Here is a 26,628-nt window from a genome sequence, read left to right as displayed (position 1 = left end):
GTGGCGGGGCCTGATGATCTGGGCTTAGGACTACCATAGACTGTCTAAAAATATATGGGGACTGAGTGTGTTTTTATCTTTTTCTTGGTTTTGTTGCTGCTATAGTTATACTTATATCTGTACCATCGCTAGTTAACATTATGTGTCGTTATGAGAAGAGAACGGTATGGTACACGCAGATTCATTAGTAAGTGGGGTTTTAAAATAAACCATGATGAGCGCAGGATTATTTTTATTGATTTCTGTAGGTGTCATTTTGTGTTAATTATCTTTTACATTTTTTAATATTATAACTATTGTCATGTGACTGCAGCCACAGTTATTGTTATAGTCGTTGAAATACTGTAACCCCTTTTTGACATGTACAACCATTGTTAGGGTGCATCTGGACTTGGTGATTTCTTAGACTACTTAGGTTCTGATTTGAGGTTTGTTCCTTATGGTTTTGTTTTTATTACTATTGTTGTTATGGATCCTAGCCACGTTTTTCATAGTCGTTGTAATAATGCATATGACTTTCTTATTTTGGCTGTGGCTGGAGTATTGATGTAATAAGTTGAAAAGTTTGTTATGTTTCTAGTGTTTCAAATCTATGCTCTTAAAATAAGTAACAGAAAAGAGTGAAGACAACAAGCTTTGTCAAATTTAACAAATAATTTATTTCCCTAGAATACGACACGAAAATGAGAAGAAGAAAAAAGAACTTAGGTATTGCGAATTAAATCCCAAAATAATCCAAGAATCAGATCAGACACAATTCCTAGTAATTTCCAATCCTGAATAAAATTCAGTACAAGTCCCAAAGCAATCCAGAATTGAAGCTGATGATGTGTCTGTGATAGCTATTGAAGTATTGATGTATCAAGTCTCATGCTGTATCACAGAAATATTATTCCAGGTCTGAAGTCAGTATAAATTCCAGTGAATGTCTTTATCCACGAATTTTGTCAGAGCACTTTTGTAATTCCAGAGAAAATAATCACTTGAATTCTATAATAGGAAGAAAACAAAATTCAGCCCAAACTGGTCACAACATAATAAACTCAAACTGAAAAATATTTTGTAAACTGATTGCCACTCTTTGTAACATCACACAATATATTGGGGTGGACAACCAAACAAATTTGATTTGTGTTCAAACGTTTGACGTGGGGAAAGGGCAGTAAATCTGTAGCATGGAATCCACCCTATATACAAGTGAAGTTTAAATGTTAACTTATGGAAATAAATAAAGTCACGTCAGTTCACAGAAGAATGTGGTCATAAATCAGTCTCCAAACTGACAGAAGTTTATCCAACCACTGCATATTTATGTGGTAAAAATATGATACAGTCTCAACTCAAAAGAAAGTCTGCTGAAATATTCTGTAGTCTACTGTTCCAATTACTGCAAATACCCGGTCACAGTAAATATGGGAATTTCAGCATCCAGTAAACATCCTTTCACACGAATATTGCAACAATGTAATGTTTAGTTGTGAAAGCGATGTTAGGTTACGTAATCATGGATCGTCTACTGCATTCTAATGGGTTCTGCATCAAACAATGAGACATCATGCGCATTGAACAGTCTGTGTTGAAAAATAATTTTGTTAGTGTAAAATGTTCTGTTTATTCAGAAGGATGTTTGTTCTTTGACTTATAGTTTGCAAGAAAAGTATAATCTACTGTTAAATATTAATACCAGTTCAACTTTGTTTGGAACAATTTTTTAATGCACAACAAATGAAAGGAGCATCATCTGTCGGAATGAACAATATTATTCGTTCTTCTTTCTATCAAAATAATTTCCACTGAAATAAAAACGTGAGTAAAAGAATCTCAAATGATTAATGATTTAATATTAAATTTATGAAACTCATTGAAATAATGTCCAGCTTTTGCTCGCCAAGGCTAGCAAAAGCTGAAAACATTACACAACTCACTTCGTAAATTCAATATTAAATCGTTACCCATTTAAGATCCTCTATATCTCAAAGGATGTAATTGTTCTTTACCTTTCACTTGCATCTGTACAAGCTATTTGAAAATCAATTCTCTTAGCTAGAGAGGCAAACTACGAATGTTCTCTTGCTAAGTATTCATGAGGATAATAACCACAAAGGATGATAGTAACAGCACAAAGACCATCTGGCATGTTCCAGGAATGCCGAGTCCTTATACCACCATTTGTAGATCTTCATACCACAAATGAAACACTGTCCTTGGTCTGTGTCCCAAGTAGACAAAGGCTCTGGCTTACATTTTCTTACTTGATATTCCATCCAGATCTTTGTGCTATTATTTGAACAACTTTCAAAGTCAAAATAACCAGGCAAATTCACAGGAAATGTGTATTATTTGATTTGTATATTTAGTATAAAGAATGTAAGGATGAGATCTATAGAAATTTACACTTCTACCTGTAGATCATTAATTTAACTTAATGAAGAGACTTTTCTTAATGGACTACTTCATGGGCCTTTTAATGACATTAATTATTCCAGAGATTTTTGAGACAAGTTTCATAAATGGACAGATTGGGGAAATTATGAACACAGGAGAAACAAAATAAAACACATGACCTATATGTCAACTATGTGGCAGGACTAAATTCTGTGGACCAAACTTGTTGAAGCTTTCAGTACCAGTAATTTCCAAGTCTGTAACCAGAGCCAAAGAAAGTGATCATGGGTCCTAGGGTAAGAAACATCTGGGCCTCACCTAATTCTTGTTCAAACAAAATATTTCTTTTATAAAATTAAAAAGTGTTGTTTGGCCCGGGTTCCCTTATGGCCCCGGGCCCCAGGGATATATCCCTGGTCCCCCCCTGTTAAGAATTCCAATATGGAATTGCTTGCAGATGGCACATTACATGCATCTGCTCCTTAAATGCCATCCAAATGAAATTAAACATAGGGAGATTATTTAACAAGGTTGTAAGATAAGAAAATGCTTTTCAATCAAAATAAGGCTAAGTGTATGTTAATAATCATAGCTCAGAAATTGGGTCACATCAACCAGAAACATCTGTACTTAAATCTTAAAAATATAGCTATTGAAAGTGCTTAAAATCACAAACTTCTTCATTCATGTTAACATTTTTTTATCAGTGGTGTTGGCAGTTTAATAATGTATGTGAATCACTTTCTAAGATATCTCTGCTCACCAAACTTAAGAAATACTTCCCTCCTGATGTCATAATCCCACATTGTAATGCCTACAGATATTCCACCAGTACTAGACTGTCACCTTAATGTATCAGGAAACTGATCAAGAGATGACATTTATAGAACCATTTCATGCACCTTTAGAAGTTATGTTAAATAAATTAAGTGGGATTATATTATAGCTGTTTTAGTATGTAAACCTGTAATTGGAATTACACCATCATATCTACAGGACCTGTAATTGGAATTACACCATCATATCTACAGGACCTGTAATTGGAATTACACCATCATATGTACAGGACCTGTAATTGGAATTACACCATCATATCTACAGGACCTGTAATTTGAATTACACCATCACATGTAAAGGACCTGTAATTGGAATTACACCATCATATCTACAGGACCTGTAATTGGAATTACACCATCATATCTACAGGACCTGTAACTGGAATTACACCATCATATCTACAGGACCTGTAATTGGAATTACACCATCATATCTACAGGACCTGTAATTGGAATTACACCATCATATCTACAGTACCTGTAATTGGAATTACACCATCATATGTACAAGACCTGTAATTGGAATTACACCATCATATCTACAGGACCTGTAATTTGAATTACACCATCATATCTACAGGACCTGTAATTGGAATTACACCATCATATCTACAGGACCTGTAACTGGATTTACACCATCATATCTACAGGACCTGTAATTGGAATTACACCATCATATCTACAGGACCTGTAATTGGAATTACACCATCATATCTACAGGACCTGTAATTGGATTTACACCATCATATCTACAAGACCTGTAATTGGAATTACACCATCATATCTACAGGACCTGTAACTGGAATTACACCATCATATCTACAGGACCTGTAATTGGAATTACACCATCATATCTACAGGACCTGTAATTGGAATTACACCATCATATCTACAGGACCTGTAATTGGAATTACACCTTCATATCTACAGGACCTGTTTTGATGTGCAATCAAGTTACACACTACACTCTGCAGAAACTGGACATATTTTGTTACCAGAACCTAAAATGCAGCAATTCAAAAATAACTTGAGTTTTCTCAGGGGTTCTTGGCTAGAGCAGCTTGCCTTTAAATATAAACAATCAAATCATCCCAACATTAAAAAGGAAATAAGTGTTCTTTTTCAACTCGTGTTAAACATTCTATATGTTGTAAATAAGTAGATTGTAAAGAAGGCTTCAGAGGAGAATAGTTTTGCACCATTTGAATTACCTTCTATAAATAAAGCATTATTATTATTACTATTATCATTAATGTTTATTATTATTATTATTATTATTATTATTATTGGTTAAGGCATCAGATGAGGACTATGTTTTTTTTTCTTCTCCAGGCCACCTGTTACAAATATACCTAGGACTGGAGACCATTTTTGTAAGTCTTTGGTATGACTTGGCTGGGGATCAAACCCATGACCTCCCACATCCAAGACGGATGCTCTAACCACTAGGCCACCAGAGAAGTCTTACATATAGTGAATTATTCTTCTTAAATACGTTACAAGGTCAATATAGAATTTATGCATTTTATTGTTTGTCAAAAATCAGTCCCTTTGGATATGTTTAGCATACATGAATGTTTTGGAAAATACACTGATTTGTAAGTTTGTCTGTATTAGCAAGAACTTAATTACTAGGATTCATATGGATCTAGCTGGAAAATTTTAAATATTATGCTTCGTTTTGCACATTTTCAATGAAATTACTATTATGGATACAGCGAGATTGGCTGGTGAGTACAAATAATGTATTTTGCACTATTCAGCAACAATTTTTCTTATACATATATATGTATCTACCAATGCATGGTTCTCTGCCCCCAAAATAAATATTAAATATGTTATCACTTTTTTTCTCATTTAATATGCATCATTTTAAGTTGGTAACTGCTTCACTGCATTCCATAGTTTTACAGCCTCCCTTCAACCTCACCATGTTTGTATACTATAGGTAAGTGGATACATGTGTAATCTTTGTTCAGTTAAATGATATGTTTGGTTATATGGCATGGTGTTTTGGTTTCCTGCTTGATAGAACAGCAATACAAGTCAGTTATTTAGTGCAGGGGCAACTTGAGTAAAGTGACTTGACCAAGGACACACCACAGTAGCTAACCCAGACTGATCCAATGGTAGGATCTGAACCTGCACCCTTTTCATTGGGAGTCCAGCATGCTAACCACTGAGTCACTGCAGCTCCCACAGCATCATAATTTTTGTTTTAAAGTGGAGCATAAAAGAAGCATAAATGTGCATGTTTGATGGTGGACCATTTCAAGAGGCTATAATTGTATTTATGTGCTGCACAACATGTAATTTTCTCTTTGGCATTCTGTATGTCCATGAAAAACCTACAAACTGAGGTACAGGGAAATTTTTAAAATATTTGTTGAAAGTTTTAATTTAAATATTTCATATGATAACATATAGCGAAATCAGATAGTTATGTGAGACCTGTAATTAGACATGTTTATGCAAACACGAAATGCCTCTCTTACACACTGGTTGAACATCACAAACCAGATAGAGGTCTGTGCAGTTTGTTGATAGTAATCAATAGAACATACAACAGATCTACCCAGTGCATTTTGCAACAGCAGATCAGGGTCTGTGTTGTTGCAGTTGATCTTGACTTATAATCAGGTATATATGTGGTAAGTATCATGATACGTAAAACTTCTTAAAATTTCAGATGCCAATATAAGATTTACATCACTTGATCTCATAAATATGCATAACCAGCAGATAACCCTTATTGTCATGTACAAAAATACACAAGTAACAATTTGATCTTTCACCAGTTGGTGATTGACACCTTTCAGCCAACTGAAACTGCTGTAAGAAAAGACATGCAGAATCCACATACACCAACAATTTTTAATATACTACAAGCATGTTAGTGTGTCCCTTCAGCTAATCAGATGTCCTTTCTTGTACTGATTCTAGGTATATATGCCTCAAAATGGCTGAGGAGAAAAAAGTTGGATACACAAGGCTAGACTGTAAATCTGAGAATGTCTCACTTGTTTCAGTCCAAAGGAGAGCAGCAAGTTGAACAAGGAAATCTTCATGGGGGAGAAGAAAAAAAGGGTCAATTTTCTTTGCTTAAAACAAAAACCTTTACTAGCATTTCATATTGATAACTTCAACATTAGTTTCCACACTTACATACCATGTACATTCATATATAGCATGAATATTGTTGACACAGATCTGCTGTCACATAATGACATGGCAGATCAGGGTCTGCACTGTTTGCCTGATAAATGATTAGAGGGTCTGTTCCAGCTGCTGAAATTGAACAAGTTGTATGATCATTAATTATTATTCGTTCTCTGCTATATTTTTGTTAGTTGCAGAGATAAAATGTACCTTACATGTTGTTTCCTCTGGCTGTTTACAGTGTACTGCAGAGAATTGCATGCAACACCTAGTTTAGACCCTCTAGCAGTATAAACAGCACACACACACACACACACACACATACACACACACACATATATATATATATATATATATATATATATATATATATATATATATATATATATATATATATATATATATATATATATATATATATATATATATATATATATATATATATATATATATGTATATATATATGCCTACAAGTCCAACTGCAATGCTCTGGCATATCTGTCTGTATGCAGTTTCTTAAGAATAATCAGTAGAACAAAAATCAGACATTGATTTACTGACACATTATGCGACATCAATTGTGGTCTATGATGTTTGCAGTTGGACCTGACTTATAATCAAGTACATATGGTAATTAAATATAATCCATAATGTTACACATAATACTGACATTAATAACAAGCAAAAATTCCCTTATTTCCAATATCAAAATACTCCTGATTCTAGCATTAAAAACCTGTTGTTAATGATCAGACCATTCCAACTTTTAAAACATGTTAGAAAATACTTAATGAAGAAAGCCTTAATGATACTTGTACTATTCAAGATGGCAATGAATACATAATGAAGAAAGCTTAATGATACTTGTATTATTCAAGATGGTAAGCCTTAATAATACTTGTACTATTCAAGATGGTAAGATCAAGATGGTAAGCCTTAATGATACTTGTTCTATTCAAGATGGTAATGAATACTTAATGAAGAAAGCCTTAATGATACTTGTACTATTCAAGATGGCAATGAATACATAATGAAGAAAGCCTTAATGATACTTGTATTATTCAAGATGGTAAGCCTTAATGATACTTGTACTATTCAAGATGGCAAGACCAAGAAGGTAAGCCTTAATGATACTTGTATTCAAGATGGTAATGAATACATAATGAAGAAAGCCTTAATGATACTTGTACTATTCAAGATGGTAAGACCAAGAAGGTAAGCCTTAATGATACTTGTACTATTCAAGATGGTAAGACCAAGATGGTAAGTATTAATGATACTTGTACTATTCAAGATGGTAATGAATACTTAATGAAGAAAGCCTTAATGATACTTGTACTATTCAAGATAGTAAGACCAAGATGGCAAGCCTTAATGATACTTGTACTATTCAAGATGGTAAGACCAAGATGGCAAGCCTTAATGATACTTGTATTATTCAAGACGGTAAGACCAAGATGGTAAGCCTTAATGATACTTGTACTATTCAAGATGGTAAGACCAAGATGGTAAGCCTTAATGATACTTGTACTATTCAAGACGGTAAGACCAAGATGGTAAGCCTAAATGATACTTGTACTATTCAAGATGGTAAGACCAAGATGGCAAGCCTTAATGATACTTGTACTATTCAAGACGGTAAGACAAAGATGGCAAGCCTTAATGATACTTGTACTATTCAAGATGGTAAGACCAAGATGGCAAGCCTTAATGATACTTGTACTATTCAAGACGGTAAGACCAATCCCATTAACTTTAAATCAACCTAAAATTGAATAAACATATATATAGCGTGACCCTGCAATAGCACGCTCGGTTATAACACAATTTCAGCTATAACACGGTGGTTGTTGTGGCTCCTGAAATTTTATATACATGTACTTTTCTTTACATCAAAAAAGAATTCTTTCTTAAAAGTATGAAAAACATGTAAAAAGTTTATTATAATTTCTGGGAAGAGATCGTGAATGAATAATATAAGACGATCATGGCATGGCTCTTGAAATTTTGTATGTATTTTTCTTGTACATGAAAAAAAAATCTTCTTAAAAGTATAAAAAATAACATGTAAAAAGTTTATTCTGGGATCATGTAGGGCATCGCCAATGTCACAAACTGTGATTCTTTTTCCTTATTGGCGACAAAATATACCATATGGCGATTCTTTCATTATTGGCGACATTGTTGACTGTTTAAACTTGTATATACAACCACTGGTTTTTGGAGTGGAGAAATTCAGAGGCCACATGAAAGGATTTTGTTGTAGTTGTTGTAGGGTTTAACACCATTTTTCAGCACACAATAGGCTATACATGGCGGCCAATATTAATGGTGGAGGAAGAACCTGGAAAAACCCTAAAAAAGAACCACCGCAACTCTTTCGGACCTTCTGTCAGGAGGGAGGAGTCATCAGCATAGGCCATCAAGCCAATACAGGTACTCCCTATATAACAATACCCATTTTGCTGGTCCTCTATTAGGCAGAAGATAGGATCTAAAGCAATGTTAAACAAGAGAGGTAACAGCGGGTCTCCTTGTTTGACACCCCATGAAATAAGAACTTCCAAGCTGAGATTCCCATTTACCTTAAAGGAGGTCATACAGTCTGTGTACAGATGCACAAGCTCTATTCAGTGTGGGTTCACTAGATGTCACTGCAGACCTGCCACTACGTGCTTGTGGGAGACCGTGTCAAATGCTTTCTTCAGGTCTAAATTAGAGGCAGGTTCACTACATGAAATACTGCCCCAGTCACATTTCTAAAGCCTTATGATGATTTAAATCATGCCTTCGGATAACAATAAAAGTTATCAGGGACAACCTCAACTCCGACTTTGTCTCTAAATGTCATTGATACTGTGGAGAGGTACCATCTATACTCGCTTACAAGTTGAGTCCAAATTCAAGCAAAAAAGACCTTGATTTGCCATCACATAATGCACCCGCAGATCAGGGTCTATGCTGTTTGTTGCACTGATTACTCCAAACAACTGTAGGATCCTGATATGTATGCAATGAAACATCCGAGTTTGTGCAGTTGGCAGTTGTGATCAATTTATCAGCAAATATATGTCATTTCAAATTTTGTGCAAAGTTTACACATTTTCTTATTGAAGTTCTGCTTATGTAAAAAAATACATAAACAGAATGGAATGCTTTGTTTGACAATTCTACAATGCAGATTTGAACAAATATTTATCATCAATAATGTTCATATTTGCCCTTACATGCAGAAAATAACCAGTACCTCTGTTAGAGCTGACTATTTTATACAGAATGCACTGGTACACACACACACACACACACACACACACACACACACAGAGAACAACTAATCAAAATACAACTTAATGATACAGAGGCTAAAAGTTTTATTCCATTTTCAACTTTTATTGCATAAAGTGTGTGCAATATTTATTTTTCCCTGGGTTGTTACAAAAATAACCCTTTATGAATATTGTTCATCTTCAAGTACTGAAATTAATTTTTAAAAAAAACTAGATTTGAAATATCACACATAAATCAAACATTTTTAACATTTATTTCAACTGGAAGAAAATTAGTTTACAAATCTAGCCGAGTACTTCTTCACTATAAGGCACATCCATATAACAGTCTGTTTTACAAGGTGGGTAATAATAATACTACCATATATGCTCGCTTATAAGTCAAGTCAAACTGCAAACAACAAACATCCTGATCTGCTGTAGCATAATGAGCCTGCAGATCAGAGTTTTTGTTGTCTGTTCTACTGACTGTTCTAAAACTGTTATAAAATTAAAATTGTTCTACTACGTTATGCAATGGCAGATGTGGGTCTGTGCAGTTTGCAGTTGGGCTCATAAGCAAGTTTATACAGTATTTATAATAGTTACTTCATCCTTAGCATGGTACATTGTTACATGTTACAGCTTTCTTGAATACTGTAGCAGTGAGGAATCACCACAACAGAGACAACAAAGATTATTACATAACATCACTTAAGTTCTAAATGGGTAAGGCAGCACAAATGCAAAATTTCATAGAAGTGCATAATCCCATAGAGAACTAATGCACAGATTTCTTTGTAAATATAAGGCCGCAAAATCATAAAACATCTTGAGAGCAAAACTGGTGCTCATTCTCCATTTTTAAACATTCCATCTTGTATTACTTTGCACAACACAACACAATCATATAACTTAGCACAAGAAAATGTTAATGCTGTTCCATTCAGATTAATGTCACACATGAATGATCTTGAGAGACTTCATAAATGGTTTATGGAGGTTAATTTTGAACAAAGGTTAAATTGTTGTGTTCAGTAACTATCACAGTGATAGGGCTTATAAAGCCATGCTTTGTGACTTTATTACTTCAGTCTATGAGACATTAGGGGCCAGCATTCTGGGTGGCAGGGGTTCCAGTTGATTGTTCTGCCTTTTTAATGCCTCATATTTAATAGCATTCTGTTTTCTCTCCTCCTGTAGCCAGTGAAGCATCTCAATACGATCCCACTTCATCTTGTCCTCATAGGGACGACCCTGAAAGGATGATACACACACTTTAAAATCTTCAACATTTTTCTTATTTGATTGTACAAGTTCAAACAACTTGAAATAAATTAATGTCCTCTCTCTGGAACAGGAAAAGCACAGCACTTATAGGTAACCAAGTGACAATACAGGTAAATCTTGCATATGCTGTACATAAATGGAGCTTGTCATATTCTTTAAATGTAACAGAACTTTACATTTATTAGGTTTTTTATCTAAAGTAGTTGGCACATAATAACTAATGCCAACACATATGACTGTAACAGTAGTTTTACATTACTGCCATTCTCATTAAGAAAAACACAAATATGGAATTATAGATCATTTTCTGATACTATTTTTAGCTGGCCAAACTTATCCCATAGCTGCCTGCAGTATGGTCATGTACATTTGACAGAGGACAACTTGGTAGACCTATATTGCATGAAAAGAGAATTTGTTGGTAGACCTATACATGTATTGCATGAAAAGAGAATTTGTTGGTAGACCTATACATGTATTGCATGAAAAGAGAATTTGTTGGTAGACCTATACATGTATTGCATGAAAAGAGAATTTGTTGGTAGACCTATACATGTATTGCATGAAAAGAGAATTTGTTGGTAGACCTATACATGTATTGCATGAAAAGAGAATTTGTTGGTAGACCTATACATGTATTGCATGAAAAGAAAATTTGTCATTATAGATTGCTGCTGATAGTAGTAAACAGTAATATGCCAGCCGATGAGTAATGAAGTACATTTTCCTCAAGTATTTTGTAACAATAAGTGGGTATCTATTGTTTTATGTTACTGCATTGTGACACTCTCCGTAACTACCCCCACCCGTGACTGAATGGCAATGAATAATCTGATAATAAACAAGTTAACTTGTCTGACTAACTGCTAACATTGAACACCAAAATAGGCTCATCATATATCAAACAATCAGATTCCTCAATCAGACTCGCCTTTGAGTTCAAAAATTAAATGGGAATGAATGTGAACTATAAGCAATTTAATTTTCTCTCTCTCTCTCTCTCTATCTGTTGTCTTATTGTCCTAACTGCAGGTCTGTGTAAAGTAACCCAAACCTCATGTAGCTTCTGGATATGTCTTGGGATCTGTTTATATTGGCCATGATGATGCTGTGTTCACCTGTGTTTTTGATGTAACAAGTATGAACCCATCCATTATGAAACTAATTATATGCTTCAAGAAATTTGTAAGCCTTCAAGTTTTCTCTAGTATACAGTCATGAACAGTCAACTAAATACACAAGGATTTGCCCAAACTGTAATTCTGGCCACATGATAACATCATCCACCCACCCCTCTCCTTTCAGAAATGGATCATTCAACTTTGTAAGTCTAACCAGGACTGCAGACAGGTTAGGACAAATTTCAGGGGCCCACAACAGTCAGGGGGTCCACCACTGTTACAATTTGTAATTCATAGGGGCCTACTGGAGAACTTTTCCTATATCTCTCAGATCCTCTCTGCTGCCCTGGTCCTATCTGAAGTAGTTTGTACTCATGTTTAATGCTCTGTTTTAGGCAGTTTATTGAAATATTCACTCATGATTTGCAGGCATACTATTTCTGTAAATGTTGAAAAGATGTCAAACCCTAACAAATTTGTCTGAAACTTTCTTTGTGAACATACTATCTTAAAGACGATCACTTAAAAGTTGCCGTACATGTGTTAAATACTGACATGGAAAAATCAAGATTCAACTTCCAGAATAAGGCCTATAACCAAGATGGCCATACTATACAAAGAAAGTGGGAACTTAGTCCAAATCATCATTAAGTTTATTAACTGGGACAGAGACAAAATTGTAAATTTGGAAGAACCTGCCTGCATTTGATATGAAAGTCCTGCAACAGTTGGATCTAGTTTCCAGTATTATCAAGATATAAAACATTCTCCATTTCTTATGAATGGCCAAGATAAGATAAGGATAAAAAGTCTTTTATTTCATACTCCTTGGTCCATAAAAAGTCTTTATTTCATACTCCTTGGTCCATAAAAAGTCTTTATTTCATACACCTTGGTCCATAAAAAGCTCATACATTTCAAATATTAAATAACAATACACGTCTAAGAAAACACCAATAAGATAAAAATTCTAAAACAGTTTCTTAAAAATGCCTTTTATTTACAACAGATATATAGCAATGTGACCAAAGTAAGATATATATATATATATATATATATATATATATATATATATATATATATATATATATATATATAAGGCAACAGATAAGTAACTGACAACAAAGATTTATGCACCAAATTTGTACTAGTATTTACTGGTAGTTGCAAAGACTTATCTTTATTCACAGAGCAGAAACTCGAATAATGACGTTTAAGAGCAGAACAAATTATTGGTAAACTTTTTATCATCCTCTTGTTATGCTCTTTGTGTTTTAATGATGAAAATGAAAATCCATACCATAAGCTAGAATTAAAAAAGACAATGTTTAACGAGGGTGCTGTTAGAATAAAATTTTTAGATGACATGACTCTCCCCTGTTTAAATATGGCAAAGGGATGAGAAAATAGGAAGGAGTCAGGTTTGTATTGACAAATTGAAATTGAACAGTTTTCTGGAAAAGTTTTAAGTAGCAATTATTAATGAATGATGGATGACAAGATGAACAACAAACGAAGGACCATACCAATGTAAGCTTACGTAGCCTTAAGATCAATTTAGCTAAGAAAGAACAATGAATGAGAAATTAAGAAAACCTTTATATAGCTCTCCTTTGTTATAAAATGCTTCATTATAATGGATTCTTGACACAATGTGGTAATGCTATTGATCCCATTAACAATATAAAAATTATAATACAAAAGTTATTGATATAATTTTTAACATCTGCTGAAAACTTTATATCAAAACTACTGTACTTGATTTGACATCACCAGAATGTGCTTTAACATTCACAGTTTTACTCCAATTACCCACTATTCTATTCACGTCAGATATTGTATTCTGATCGGTTATTGCACACCCAAAATTACCGATGTCTCTAATAAGCCACAACTACCATTATTCTGTGTCAACAACTGTATTTGGTTACAGTACACATGATACTCGAATTTACCTTAATTGTTAAAGGTAACTAGCAGATCAGCAACTTAATCTCTGTAAAATATATTTTCAATCAATTTTTGATCATTGTTTGTTCACACCCAGGCAGCCATAGATCACAGAATCGTTTTGTGGTAGCATGTCTTTGTACTTGCCATCACTTTCTTTTATCTGCTGCAGTGCAGCTTAGAATGCATTATCCAATCACCAGTGAAAGAGTGACAGTCACTGACAGAAGCTCATTTGTATTATGTATGCAGTTATAAATAAAGGTACAGTAAAATAACTAAGAAGTACTCTATTGTGAAAATAATTAAGTAGTACTTTACTATGAAAGCAGCTAGATTCAAAAGTAAGTTCTGCATTATCATTATTTACAAGTGAATTAAGACAGAACACTGTTCATTTATTTAGATTATAGTGAATTGAAATATTTAATCTCCTAAAGGAGATGTCCAGGAAAAGGAAAGCTTATTCTGTGAATGATAAGTTGGATGTTTTAAAGAACCTAGTGAAGCGCAAAAGAAAGTTGCATTGAAGTTATTTGTGACTGGAAGTAGGATCTACTATTGATGTCGAAGAGGAGAAACTGCCAGAAGCACCCCCTGCTGTTTCCAAAGCCATATTTGCATTCAAAAGGACTGATAGTACTAGAAAGCCAGGACTCTGAATATTATGCAGCTGAGAAATATCACAGACTTTGCAAAATGACAAGAATGAACAGGTCTCAAATGACAAAGTCATGAAACACTTCAAATAGGGAATACACACCATGTGAGTGGACAGTGCTTATTCTATTTTGGATTAGCAGTTTTTGTTTCAGACATCAATGGATTTTAAATGGATTACATACATGTATGTATATTTGTTATTTTCTTATTTCTGTTATTCTGTGTTTTCCAATTGCTAAAAGCATGCTGTATATGGTGTGACATTTGCTTACCATTATATGTAACTGGTGATGACAAGATATTTTATTGACTTGACATTAGCTAGTAGTGCACTTTTTAGATATTTTATTGACTTGACATTAGCTAGTAGTGCACTTTTTAGATATTTTATTGACTTGACATTAGCTAGTAGTGCACTTCTTAGATATTTTATTGACTTGACATTAGCTAGTAGTGCACTTTTTAGATATTTTATTGACTTGACATTAGCCAGTAGTGCACTTTTTAGATATTTTATTGACTTGACATTAGCTAGTAGTGCACTTTTTAGATATTTTATTGACTTGACATTAGCTAGTAGTGCACTTTTTAGATATTTTATTGACTTGACATTAGCTAGTAGTGCACTTTTTAGATACATGTTCATTTAATTACAAAATGTGTGTAGAAGTGATGAATGTGCTTGTGAGCTATTATGTAATCAAGAATTTATTTTTATTTTTGTGGCAAGTCAGATTAAATCACTTTAAATTTCTTGCCATGCAGCTGTAATTGGCAAGCACATTTATTAAAATGAGGTGTTTATATCACTGTTTTATTCTTACTCCTCTGATAAGATCTATCAAATGCACGACAATTTTGTATCTTGATTTCCTTTTTAAAATATTATTAGTGGACATAATTAGTTGTCAAAATTAAATGTATAAATACCATGCAGTGAAAAATAACAATATTATATACATTTGACTAAAACTCTGTTTACCCCTCCCCATCATACAAATACACTCATTCATATCATTTGTGATCATTTTCCCTATGCCGTCTGTTCAGTACATAACAATTAGTTGTGAACCCTGACTACTGTTATAAGAACGTTGAAAAACAATTTTTTTTAAATACACCAGATAAGATATATGAAATACTAAGCATTCTCTTCAAATAAAATGGAAATTATCTTAGTGCTACAATAACGTTATGAATAATCTTCAGCTAAAACAAAAATAGTGACTTAACATTACTAAGTATATTACTAATAATCAGCACCAACCTTAAAAGTGATAACATCTCTGAAGTTTTCTTTGATGTACTGTAGCTCTACTTTAATTTCTGAGTCCAGGAAATCAATCCTCTGAAAAAAATGTAGTTACTTGTTAAATAAACTTTGTACAATAAAAGCTGTAAGAGTTTCAAGCAGGCACAGATGTCCACAAGATGGTACAATTGCAGAATTTTGCTTCAAGATGAAAAGACAAACTTCTGTCATCAAACAAGGTCATAGCCTGATATAAATGTTCAACAAAAGAGGTGATCATAAAAGTATTCGTTCATACAAAACTCAGCACCAAATTAAAAAAAATCCAATAAATCATTCAAAGGTTACAAAGCAAAATCCAAATTGGTGATAAACAGTATGAAGGTAAATGCATACGGATACAGATGAAAATTGTTAATTTGACAAGCAAATTTAACTACATCTGCATACAGACCAGTCAATCAAATTATGTTTTTCTGAGTGCCTGATTTATGTAACATCTCCATTATGCCTCATTATTTATTGCTGGTCATTCAAAAATTTATTGATGTCTATGAAGGTTGTATTAATCCAAGCTTTTATCCCAAATCTTACTGTATTTTAATTGCAAACTGCACAGTCCAAGATCTGCTGTTGTGTAATGCACCAGCAGATCTGGGTCTATTTTAGGGGTAATCAGTAGAATAAACAACAATAACCCTGGTCTGTGGGTGCATTATGCAATGGAAAATCGGGGTCTTTATTGGATTTCACTTGCAAGCATGTATGACAATACTCAAACAAAAGTACCTGGAAGACAGCACCATGAAAGGTTGTGCCTATTAGTCTGTGTAAAGTAGATAATACAGTAGTCATGTGATACAATAATACAGTAGTCATGTTGTACAATAACACAGTAGTCATGTTATACAATAATACAATATGCCCATGAAACAACACTGTTGTCATGTTATGCAATAATAAAGTATGCCCATGATACAAAAACACAGTAGTCATGTGATACAATAATACAGTAGGCCCATGATCCAATAATACTGTAGTTTATGTGGCAGAATAATACAGTAGTCATGTTGTACAATAACACAGTAGTCATGTGATACAATAATACAGTAGGTCCATGATACAACTGTACTGTAGTCATGTGGTAGAATAATACAGTAGTAATGTGATAATGTGAGCTTATTTATCATGGATATCAATTTTCATGTTTTTTCAAAATGTAACATTTTCATCAGGACTTAAAATTTATAATTGGCAATGGGGTCCTGTTATTTCTTGGGAAGGAACACTGCTCATGAACTTTTTAAATTTGTGATGTGAAGCAACCACAAAACTCATGAAATTGCTACCCCATGAAAGTGAATTCATATAAAATGGCTTCTGTCTCACCTTGGTATAATAGCTCCTTTGCTGTGCCTCTTTCAATCTCATGACTGAATGTCCTTTTGGGCCTGCAATGGATATATACACATCAACATGTGTGTCTAAAGTGATCAAGACAACATTTCTTGTGGGGTTCATTTTAGCATTAATAAAGACACTTCTTTATGTGAAGTTCAATTCTAGCATGAAGTCAATTATCTGAACCTAGATCTAACTTTTGTCTTTACTTTGGAGGAGTGTGTATGTGTGTGATTTGGAATTTTAATGTAGCTTTAACAATTTTTAAGTCATATTGCTACGATGTCTGCAGTGTGGCAGTTTATATTGATATCTATCACTGGGGCATCATGCCATAGATATGTAGCATGATGTCCCACCCAGTCACATTACCCTGACACCAGGCCAACCAGTCCTAATACTAATCTCTTAATGCTGAGCACCAAGCAAGGCAGCTGTTAATACCATTTTTATAAGTCTTTGGTATGGCTCAGCCAGGGGAATACTGAATATTTGAATACTGAATACTTTGGAGGAGTTATCATCCCCATGATATTGCTGTCAAATATGAATGTAGAAATAAGACCCAAAAATACAAATCTATTCATCTATACAAATACTAATCTATTCATCTATACAAATACAACTCTATTCATCTAAACAAATACAAATCTATTAATATATACAAATACAAATCTATTCATCATATCTAACACAATTATAATTAATGTAGAAAGCTTTTACATATTTTCCTACATCTGAAAAAATAATTCCAGATATAAATAGTTACATAATATCCTCTGACATTTTCACAGTAAATATGAAATTCCTAAAAATGACAAAATATCTAGGAATTATGCACTTTTGTGATGTGGAAACTGCTGCCAGAGTTAGAAGAAGAATATTCCATCATAAAGATCAAAGGTTTGCTTTACCCTTTAAAAGATCATAAAAAAATACATTTTCAATGACTGATCAATCTCTATCATAAAATGTTGCAGTGCAGATAAGAGTTCCAATTGGTATATGGATTATGTCATAGTGCCAAAGTCATGTGATGAAAATGGTTTCTGAAAGATGACAAATGCAGTTTTAGTCACAAGTATACCCTTCTGAATGACAGTTAACATCAAGTAAAGTATGAAGGCTAATTATGACATAATGTGAAAGAACCAAGTTGGGCCACAAACACATTATATATACAAGTTGGGCCATAAATGCATTATATATACAAGTTGGGTCATAAATGCATTATATATACAAGTTGGGCCATAAATGCATTATATATTCAAGTTAGGCCATAAATGCATTCAAGTTGGGCCATAAATGCAGTATATATTCAAGTTAGGCCATAAATGCATTCAAGTTGGGCCATAAATGCAGTATATATTCAAGTTGGGTCATAAATGCATTATATATTCAAGTTAGGCCATAAATGCATTCAAGTTGGGCCATAAATGCAGTATATATTCAAGTTGGGCCATAAATGCATTATATATACAAGTTGGGTCATAAATGCATTATATATACAAGTTGGGCCATAAATGCATTATATATACAAGTTGGGTCATAAATGCATTATATATACAAGTTGGGCCATAAATGCATTATATATTCAAGTTAGGCCATAAATGCATTCAAGTTGGGCCATAAATGCAGTATATATTCAAGTTGGGCCATAAATGCATTATATATTCAAGTTAGGCCATAAATGCATTCAAGTTGGGCCATAAATGCAGTATATATTCAAGTTGGGTCATAAATGCATTATATATTCAAGTTAGGCCATAAATGCATTCAAGTTGGGCCATAAATGCAGTATATATTCAAGTTGGGCCATAAATGCATTATATATTCAAGTTAGGCCATAAATGCATTCAAGTTGGGCCATAAATGCAGTATATATTCAAGTTGGGCCATAAATGCATTATATATACAAGTTGGGCCATAAATGCATTATATATTCAAGTTAGGCCATAAATGCATTCAAGTTGGGCCATAAATGCAGTATATATTCAAGTTGGGTCATAAATGTATTATATATACAAGTTGGGCCATAAATGCATTATATATACAAGTTGGGCCATAAATGCATTATATATACAAGTTGGGCCATAAATGCATTATATATACAAGTTGGGCCATAAATGCATTATATATTCAAGTTGGGCCATAAATGCATTATATATTCAAGTTGGGCCATAAATGCATTATGTATTCAAGTTGGGCCATAAATGCATTATATATTCATATATATACAAGTTGGGCCATAAATGCATTATATATTCAAGTTGGGCCATAAATGCATTATATATTCAAGTTGGGCCATAAATGCATTATTTATTCAAGTTGGGCCATAAACGCATTATATATTCAAGTTGGGCCATAAATGCATTATGTATTCAAGTTGGGCCATAAATGCATTATATATTCATATATATACAAGTTGGGCCATAAATGCATTATGTATTCAAGTTGGGCCATAAATGCATTATATATTCATATATATTCAAGTTGGGCCATAAATGCATTGTATATTCAAGTTGGGCCATAAATGCATTATATATTCAAGTTGGGCCATAAATACATTGTATATTCAAGTTGGGCCATAAATGCATTATATATTCAAGTTGGACCATAAACACATTGTATATTCAAGTTGGGCCATAAATGCATTATATATTCAAGTTGGGCCATAAATGCATTATGTATTCAAGTTGGGCCATAAATGCATTATGTATTCAAGTTGGGCCATAAATGCATTATATATTCATATATATACAAGTTGGGCCATGAATGCATTATGTATTCAAGTTGGGCCATAAATGCATTATATATTCATATATATTCAAGTTGGGCCATAAATGCATTGTATATTCAAGTTGGGCCATAAATGCATTATATATTCAAGTTGGGCCGTAAATACATTGTATATTCAAGTTGGACCATAAATGCATTATATATTCAAGTTGGACCATAAACACATTGTATATTCAAGTTGGGCCATAAATGCATTATATATTCAAGTTGGACCATAAATGCATTATATATTCAAGTTGGGCCATAAATGCATTATACATTTAAGTTGGGCCATAAATGTATTATATATACAAGTTAGGCCATAAATACATTATATATTCAAGTTGGGCCATAAATGCATTATATATTCAAGTTGGGCCATAAATGCATTATGTATTCAAGTTGGACCATAAATACATTATATATTCAAGTTGGACCATAAATGCATTATATATTCAAGTTGGACCATAAATGCATTATATATTCAAGTTGGGCCATAAATACATTATATATTCAAGTTGGACCATAAATGCATTATATATACAAGTTGGGCCATAAATGCATTATATATACAAGTTGGACCATAAATACATTATATATTCAAGTTGGACCATAAATGCATTATATATTCATATATATTCAAGTTGTGCCATAAATGCATTATATATTCAAGTTGGGCCATAAATGCATTATATATTCAAGTTGGGCCATAAATGCATTATTTTATTCAAGTTGGGCCATAAATGCATTATATATTCAAGTTGGGCCATAAATGTATTATATATTCAAGTTGGGCCATAAATACATTATATATTCAAGTTGGGCCATAAACGCATTATGTATTCAAGTTGGGCCATAAATGCATTATATATTCAAGTTGGGCCATAAATACATTATATATACAAGTTGGACCATAAATACATTATATATTCAAGTTGGACCATAAACACATTGTATATTCAAGTTGGACCATAAATGCATTATATATTCATATATATTCAAGTTGGGCCATAAATGCATTATATATTCAAGTTGGGCCATAAACACATTGTATATTCAAGTTGGGCCATAAATGCATTATATATTCAAGTTGGACCATAAATGCATTATATATTCAAGTTGGGCCATAAATGCATTATACATTTAAGTTGGGCCATAAATGTATTATATATACAAGTTAGGCCATAAATACATTATATATTCAAGTTGGGCCATAAATGCATTATATATTCAAGTTGGGCCATAAATGCATTATGTATTCAAGTTGGACCATAAATGCATTATATATTCAAGTTGGGCCATAAATACATTATATATTCAAGTTGGACCATAAATGCATTATATATACAAGTTGGGCCATAAATGCATTATATATACAAGTTGGACCATAAATACATTATATATTCAAGTTGGACCATAAATGCATTATATATTCATATATATTCAAGTTGTGCCATAAATGCATTATATATTCAAGTTGGGCCATAAATGCATTCTATATTCAAGTTGGGCCATAAATGCATTATTTTATTCAAGTTGGGCCATAAATGCATTATATATTCAAGTTGGGCCATAAATGTATTATATATTCAAGTTTGGCCATAAATACATTATATATTCAAGTTGGGCCATAAATGCATTATGTATTCAAGTTGGGCCATAAATGCATTATATATTCAAGTTGGGCCATAAATACATTATATATACAAGTTGGACCATAAATACATTATATATTCAAGTTGGACCATAAACACATTGTATATTCAAGTTGGACCATAAATGCATTATATATTCATATATATTCAAGTTGTGCCATAAATGCATTATATATTCAAGTTGGGCCATAAATGCATTATATATTCAAGTTGGACCATAAATGCATTATATATTCAAGTTGGGCCACAAATGCATTATTTATTCAAGTTGTGCCATAAATGCATTATATATTCAAGTCGGGCCATAAATGCATTATGTATTCAAGTTGGGCCATAAATGCATTGTATATTCAAGTTGGGCCATAAATGCATTATGTATTCAAGTTGGGCCATAAATGCATTGTATATTCAAGTTGGGCCATAAATGCATTACGTATTCAAGTTGGGCCATAAATGCATTATATATTCAAGTTGGGCCATAAATGCATTATGTATTCAAGTTGGGCCATAAATGCATTATATATTCAAGTTGGGCCATAAATGCATTATATATTCAAGTTGGACCATAAATGCATTATATATTCAAGTTGGGCCATAAATGCATTATTTATTCAAGTTGGGCCATAAATGCATTATATATTCAAGTTGGGTCATAAATGCATTATTTATTCAAGTTGGGCCATAAATGCATTATATATTCAAGTTGGGCCATAAATGCATTATGTATTCAAGTTGGGCCATAAATGCATTATATATTCAAGTTGGACCATAAATGCATTATATATTCAAGTTGGGCCATAAATGCATTATGTATTCAAGTTGGGCCATAAATGCATTGTATATTCAAGTTGGGCCATAAATGCATTACGTATTCAAGTTGGGCCATAAATGCATTATATATTCAAGTTGGGCCATAAATGCATTATGTATTCAAGTTGGGCCATAAATGCATTATTTTATTCAAGTTGGGCCATAAATGCATTATATATTCAAGTTGGGCCATAAATGTATTATATATTCAAGTTGGGCCATAAATGCATTATATATTCAAGTTGGGCCATAAACGCATTATGTATTCAAGTTGGGCCATAAATGCATTATATATTCAAGTTGGGCCATAAATACATTATATATACAAGTTGGACCATAAATACATTATATATTCAAGTTGGACCATAAACACATTGTATATTCAAGTTGGACCATAAATGCATTATAAATTCATATATATTCAAGTTGTGCCATAAATGCATTATATATTCAAGTTGGGCCATAAATGCATTATATATTCAAGTTGGACCATAAATGCATTATATATTCAAGTTGGGCCATAAATGCATTATTTATTCAAGTTGTGCCATAAATGCATTATATATTCAAGTTGGGCCATAAATGCATTATGTATTCAAGTTGGGCCATAAATGCATTGTATATTCAAGTTGGGCCATAAATGCATTACGTATTCAAGTTGGGCCATAAATGCATTATATATTCAAGCTGGGCCATAAATGCATTATGTATTCAAGTTGGGCCATAAATGCATTATTTATTCAAGTTGGGCCATAAATGCATTACGTATTCAAGTTGGGCCATAAATGCATTATATATTCAAGTTGGACCATAAATGCATTATCTATTCAAGTTGGGCTATAAATACATTATGTATTCGAGTTGTGCCATAAATGCATTATATATTCAAGTTGGGCCATAAATGCATTATGTATTCAAGTTGGGCCATAAATGCATTATATATTCAAGTTGGACCATAAATGCATTATATATTCAAGTTGGACCATAAATGCATTATATATTCAAGTTGGGCCATAAATGCATTATGTATTCAAGTTGGGCCATAAATGCATTGTATATTCAAGTTGGGCCATAAATGCATTACGTATTCAAGTTGGGCCATAAATGCATTATATATTCAAGTTGGGCCATAAATGCATTATGTATTCAAGTTGGGCCATAAATGCATTATTTTATTCAAGTTGGGCCATAAATGCATTATATATTCAAGTTGGGCCATAAATGTATTATATATTCAAGTTGGGCCATAAATACATTATATATTCAAGTTGGGCCATAAACGCATTATGTATTCAAGTTGGGCCATAAATGCATTATATATTCAAGTTGGGCCATAAATACATTATATATACAAGTTGGACCATAAATACATTATATATTCAAGTTGGACCATAAACACATTGTATATTCAAGTTGGACCATAAATGCATTATAAATTCATATATATTCAAGTTGTGCCATAAATGCATTATATATTCAAGTTGGGCCATAAATGCATTATATATTCAAGTTGGACCATAAATGCATTATATATTCAAGTTGGGCCATAAATGCATTATTTATTCAAGTTGTGCCATAAATGCATTATATATTCAAGTTGGGCCATAAATGCATTATGTATTCAAGTTGGGCCATAAATGCATTGTATATTCAAGTTGGGCCATAAATGCATTACGTATTCAAGTTGGGCCATAAATGCATTATATATTCAAGTTGGGCCATAAATGCATTATGTATTCAAGTTGGGCCATAAATGCATTATTTATTCAAGTTGGGCCATAAATGCATTACGTATTCAAGTTGGGCCATAAATGCATTATGTATTCAAGTTGGGCCATAAATGCATTATATATTCAAGTTGGACCATAAATGCATTATCTATTCAAGTTGGGCTATAAATACATTATGTATTCGAGTTGTGCCATAAATGCATTATATATTCAAGTTGGGCCATAAATGCATTATGTATTCAAGTTGGGCCATAAATGCATTATATATTCAAGTTGGGCCATAAATGCATTATTTATTCAAGTTGGGCCATAAATGCATTACGTATTCAAGTTGGGCCATAAATGCATTATATATTCAAGTTGGGCCATAAATGCATTATATATTCAAGTTGGGCCATAAATGCATTATGTATTCAAGTTGGGCCATAAATGCATTATATATTCAAGTTGGGCCATAAATGCATTATATATTCAAGTTGGACCATAAATGCATTATCTATTCAAGTTGGGCCATAAACGCATTATCTATTCAAGTTGGACCATAAACACATTGTATATTCAAGCTGGGCCATAAATACATTGTATATTCAAGTTGGACCATAAACACATTGTATATTCAAGTTGGGCCATAAATGCATTATTTATTCAAGTTGGGCCATAAATGCAATATGTATTCAAGTTGGGCCATAAATGCATTATATATTCAAGTTGGGCCATAAATGCATTATATATTCAAGTTGGGCCATAAATGCATTATATATACAAGTTGGGCCATAAACGCATTATGTATTCAAGTTGGGCCATAAACGCATTATCTATTCAAGTTGGACCATAAACGCATTGTATATTCAAGTTGTGCCATAAATGCATTATATATTCATGATAAAGATATTTGTTCTTCGTTGTTCTTCAGAAGATCATCCATGGATCACAAAACACCAGAAATTTCTAAATGTTTTAAAATTGGAAAAAAATAATCTCTTGAAAGGACTGATGCTCTACAGGGTAAAATGAATTTCCAGGAATTGAAAATAAGACCGTTTCTTCCTTGTAATTTCTGAGTGTTGGACCATCTCTTATATTCTTCAGTGACAACACTGACTTTCAAATCAGCTGCTGTGGTACACATAATGTATGTCAGCTTGTCACATTTTCATTAAGGACAAAGCAGACAACATCAGACGTCTTTTGGAGAAAAAAATAATCCATTTCAAAATGATGATCCATTCAGGGGGAAAAGAAGGGATAAGAAGAGTTTAGGACTGTTGTGGCAGTTACATCAGATGTATGACTGTCAACATTGTCATTCAAGATCAAGTAGGCATCATAACAATTCTAATGGTGTAAACCCCATCCTGAAATAGCCATCCATTTGGATAGTAGCAAAAGCAATATTTTCAAGATGGCTGATGTGATGACAATATGGGATGTCAGATCATTTTCATTTTCATTTAACACCAAACAGACATCATAAGAAGTCTTTTGATGAAAATCCCATATCAATATGACTTTATGTTCAAGTAGAGTTGTCATAACAAGATTTTTAAGAGGGCTTCAGTAATGGCCATGCTGGATGCCAGATCACCACCATTTCCATTTAGGATCAGCTACACATCATAAGAAGTCTTTTAGTGATATCCTGTGTTGATAGGACCATCTGTGAAAGAGAAGTTGTGATCACCAGGTTTTCAAGATGACTGTCTTAGCAACCATACTGGATATCATATCATCACCATTTTCATTTAGGACCAATCAGACATGTGTTTCACTGAAAAGCCCCATGCTGATGTGACCATCCATGTACAAGGAGTAGTGATAAGAAGATTTTCAATATGGCTGCTGTGGCCATCATGCTGGAAGTCAGATCAAAATAATTTTTATTTTGGACTAACAGGAGATCATAGGAAGTCTTTTAGTGAAAATGCCATTCTGTTCAGGAGGAGAAGCAATAACAAGATTCTCAAGATGGCCATGGATTTGTAAGGTAGTGGTACAGTCAAACCCACTTATCTCGACCTCGGTTATCTCAACAACCCGCTTATGTCGAGCGTTTTGGTCCGGTCCCGAAAAAATTCTTCTTTGTTATGCTATTTTTTACCCGCTTATCTCGACCTCTGTTAAGTCGATAACCCGGTTATGTCGGGCATAAGTTTCGGTCCGAAGTAACATGTGGACCCGCTTAATTCGACGAAATGCAACTTTTTAACGTCAATCTCACAGAAATTGTACAAGAAATAGTCAGCAAAAGCGATCGATTTTCAGGCACAATTTTGGTCCGTTACGGCAGTAGTCACATGTTTATTTCCGCAATCTCATCAGCCATCGCTTCAAG

The 26,628-nt window shown here is 33.1% G+C and overlaps 1 protein-coding gene across 3 annotated transcripts in view; it reads right to left on the bottom strand.

Moving 5' to 3' along the window:
- Positions 1–9,734: 9,734 nt before the first annotated feature.
- Positions 9,735–26,628, bottom strand: part of LOC149800628 (coiled-coil domain-containing protein 87-like) — a 136,902-nt gene continuing 120,008 nt past the window's right edge. For all 3 annotated transcript variants that reach the window (XM_089954623.1, XM_089954625.1, XM_089954624.1), the window contains 3 exons: positions 17,312–17,373; positions 15,938–16,018; positions 9,735–10,903 (listed from right to left, as the gene is read on the bottom strand). In XM_089954623.1, coding sequence (XP_089810749.1) covers positions 10,742–10,903; positions 15,938–16,018; positions 17,312–17,373 — 305 coding nt within the window. In that variant the 3' untranslated portion in view covers positions 9,735–10,741. The remainder of the gene's footprint in view (positions 10,904–15,937; positions 16,019–17,311; positions 17,374–26,628) is intronic.

This window comes from Sinohyriopsis cumingii, chromosome 4 (genome assembly GCF_028554795.1).
Source record: "Sinohyriopsis cumingii isolate HCF-2022 chromosome 4, ASM2855479v2, whole genome shotgun sequence".
NCBI classification, from domain to species: Eukaryota; Metazoa; Mollusca; class Bivalvia; order Unionida; family Unionidae; genus Sinohyriopsis; species Sinohyriopsis cumingii.
Note: the sequence above shows the minus strand (reverse complement) of the source record. Positions and strands in the feature narration are given on the sequence as shown.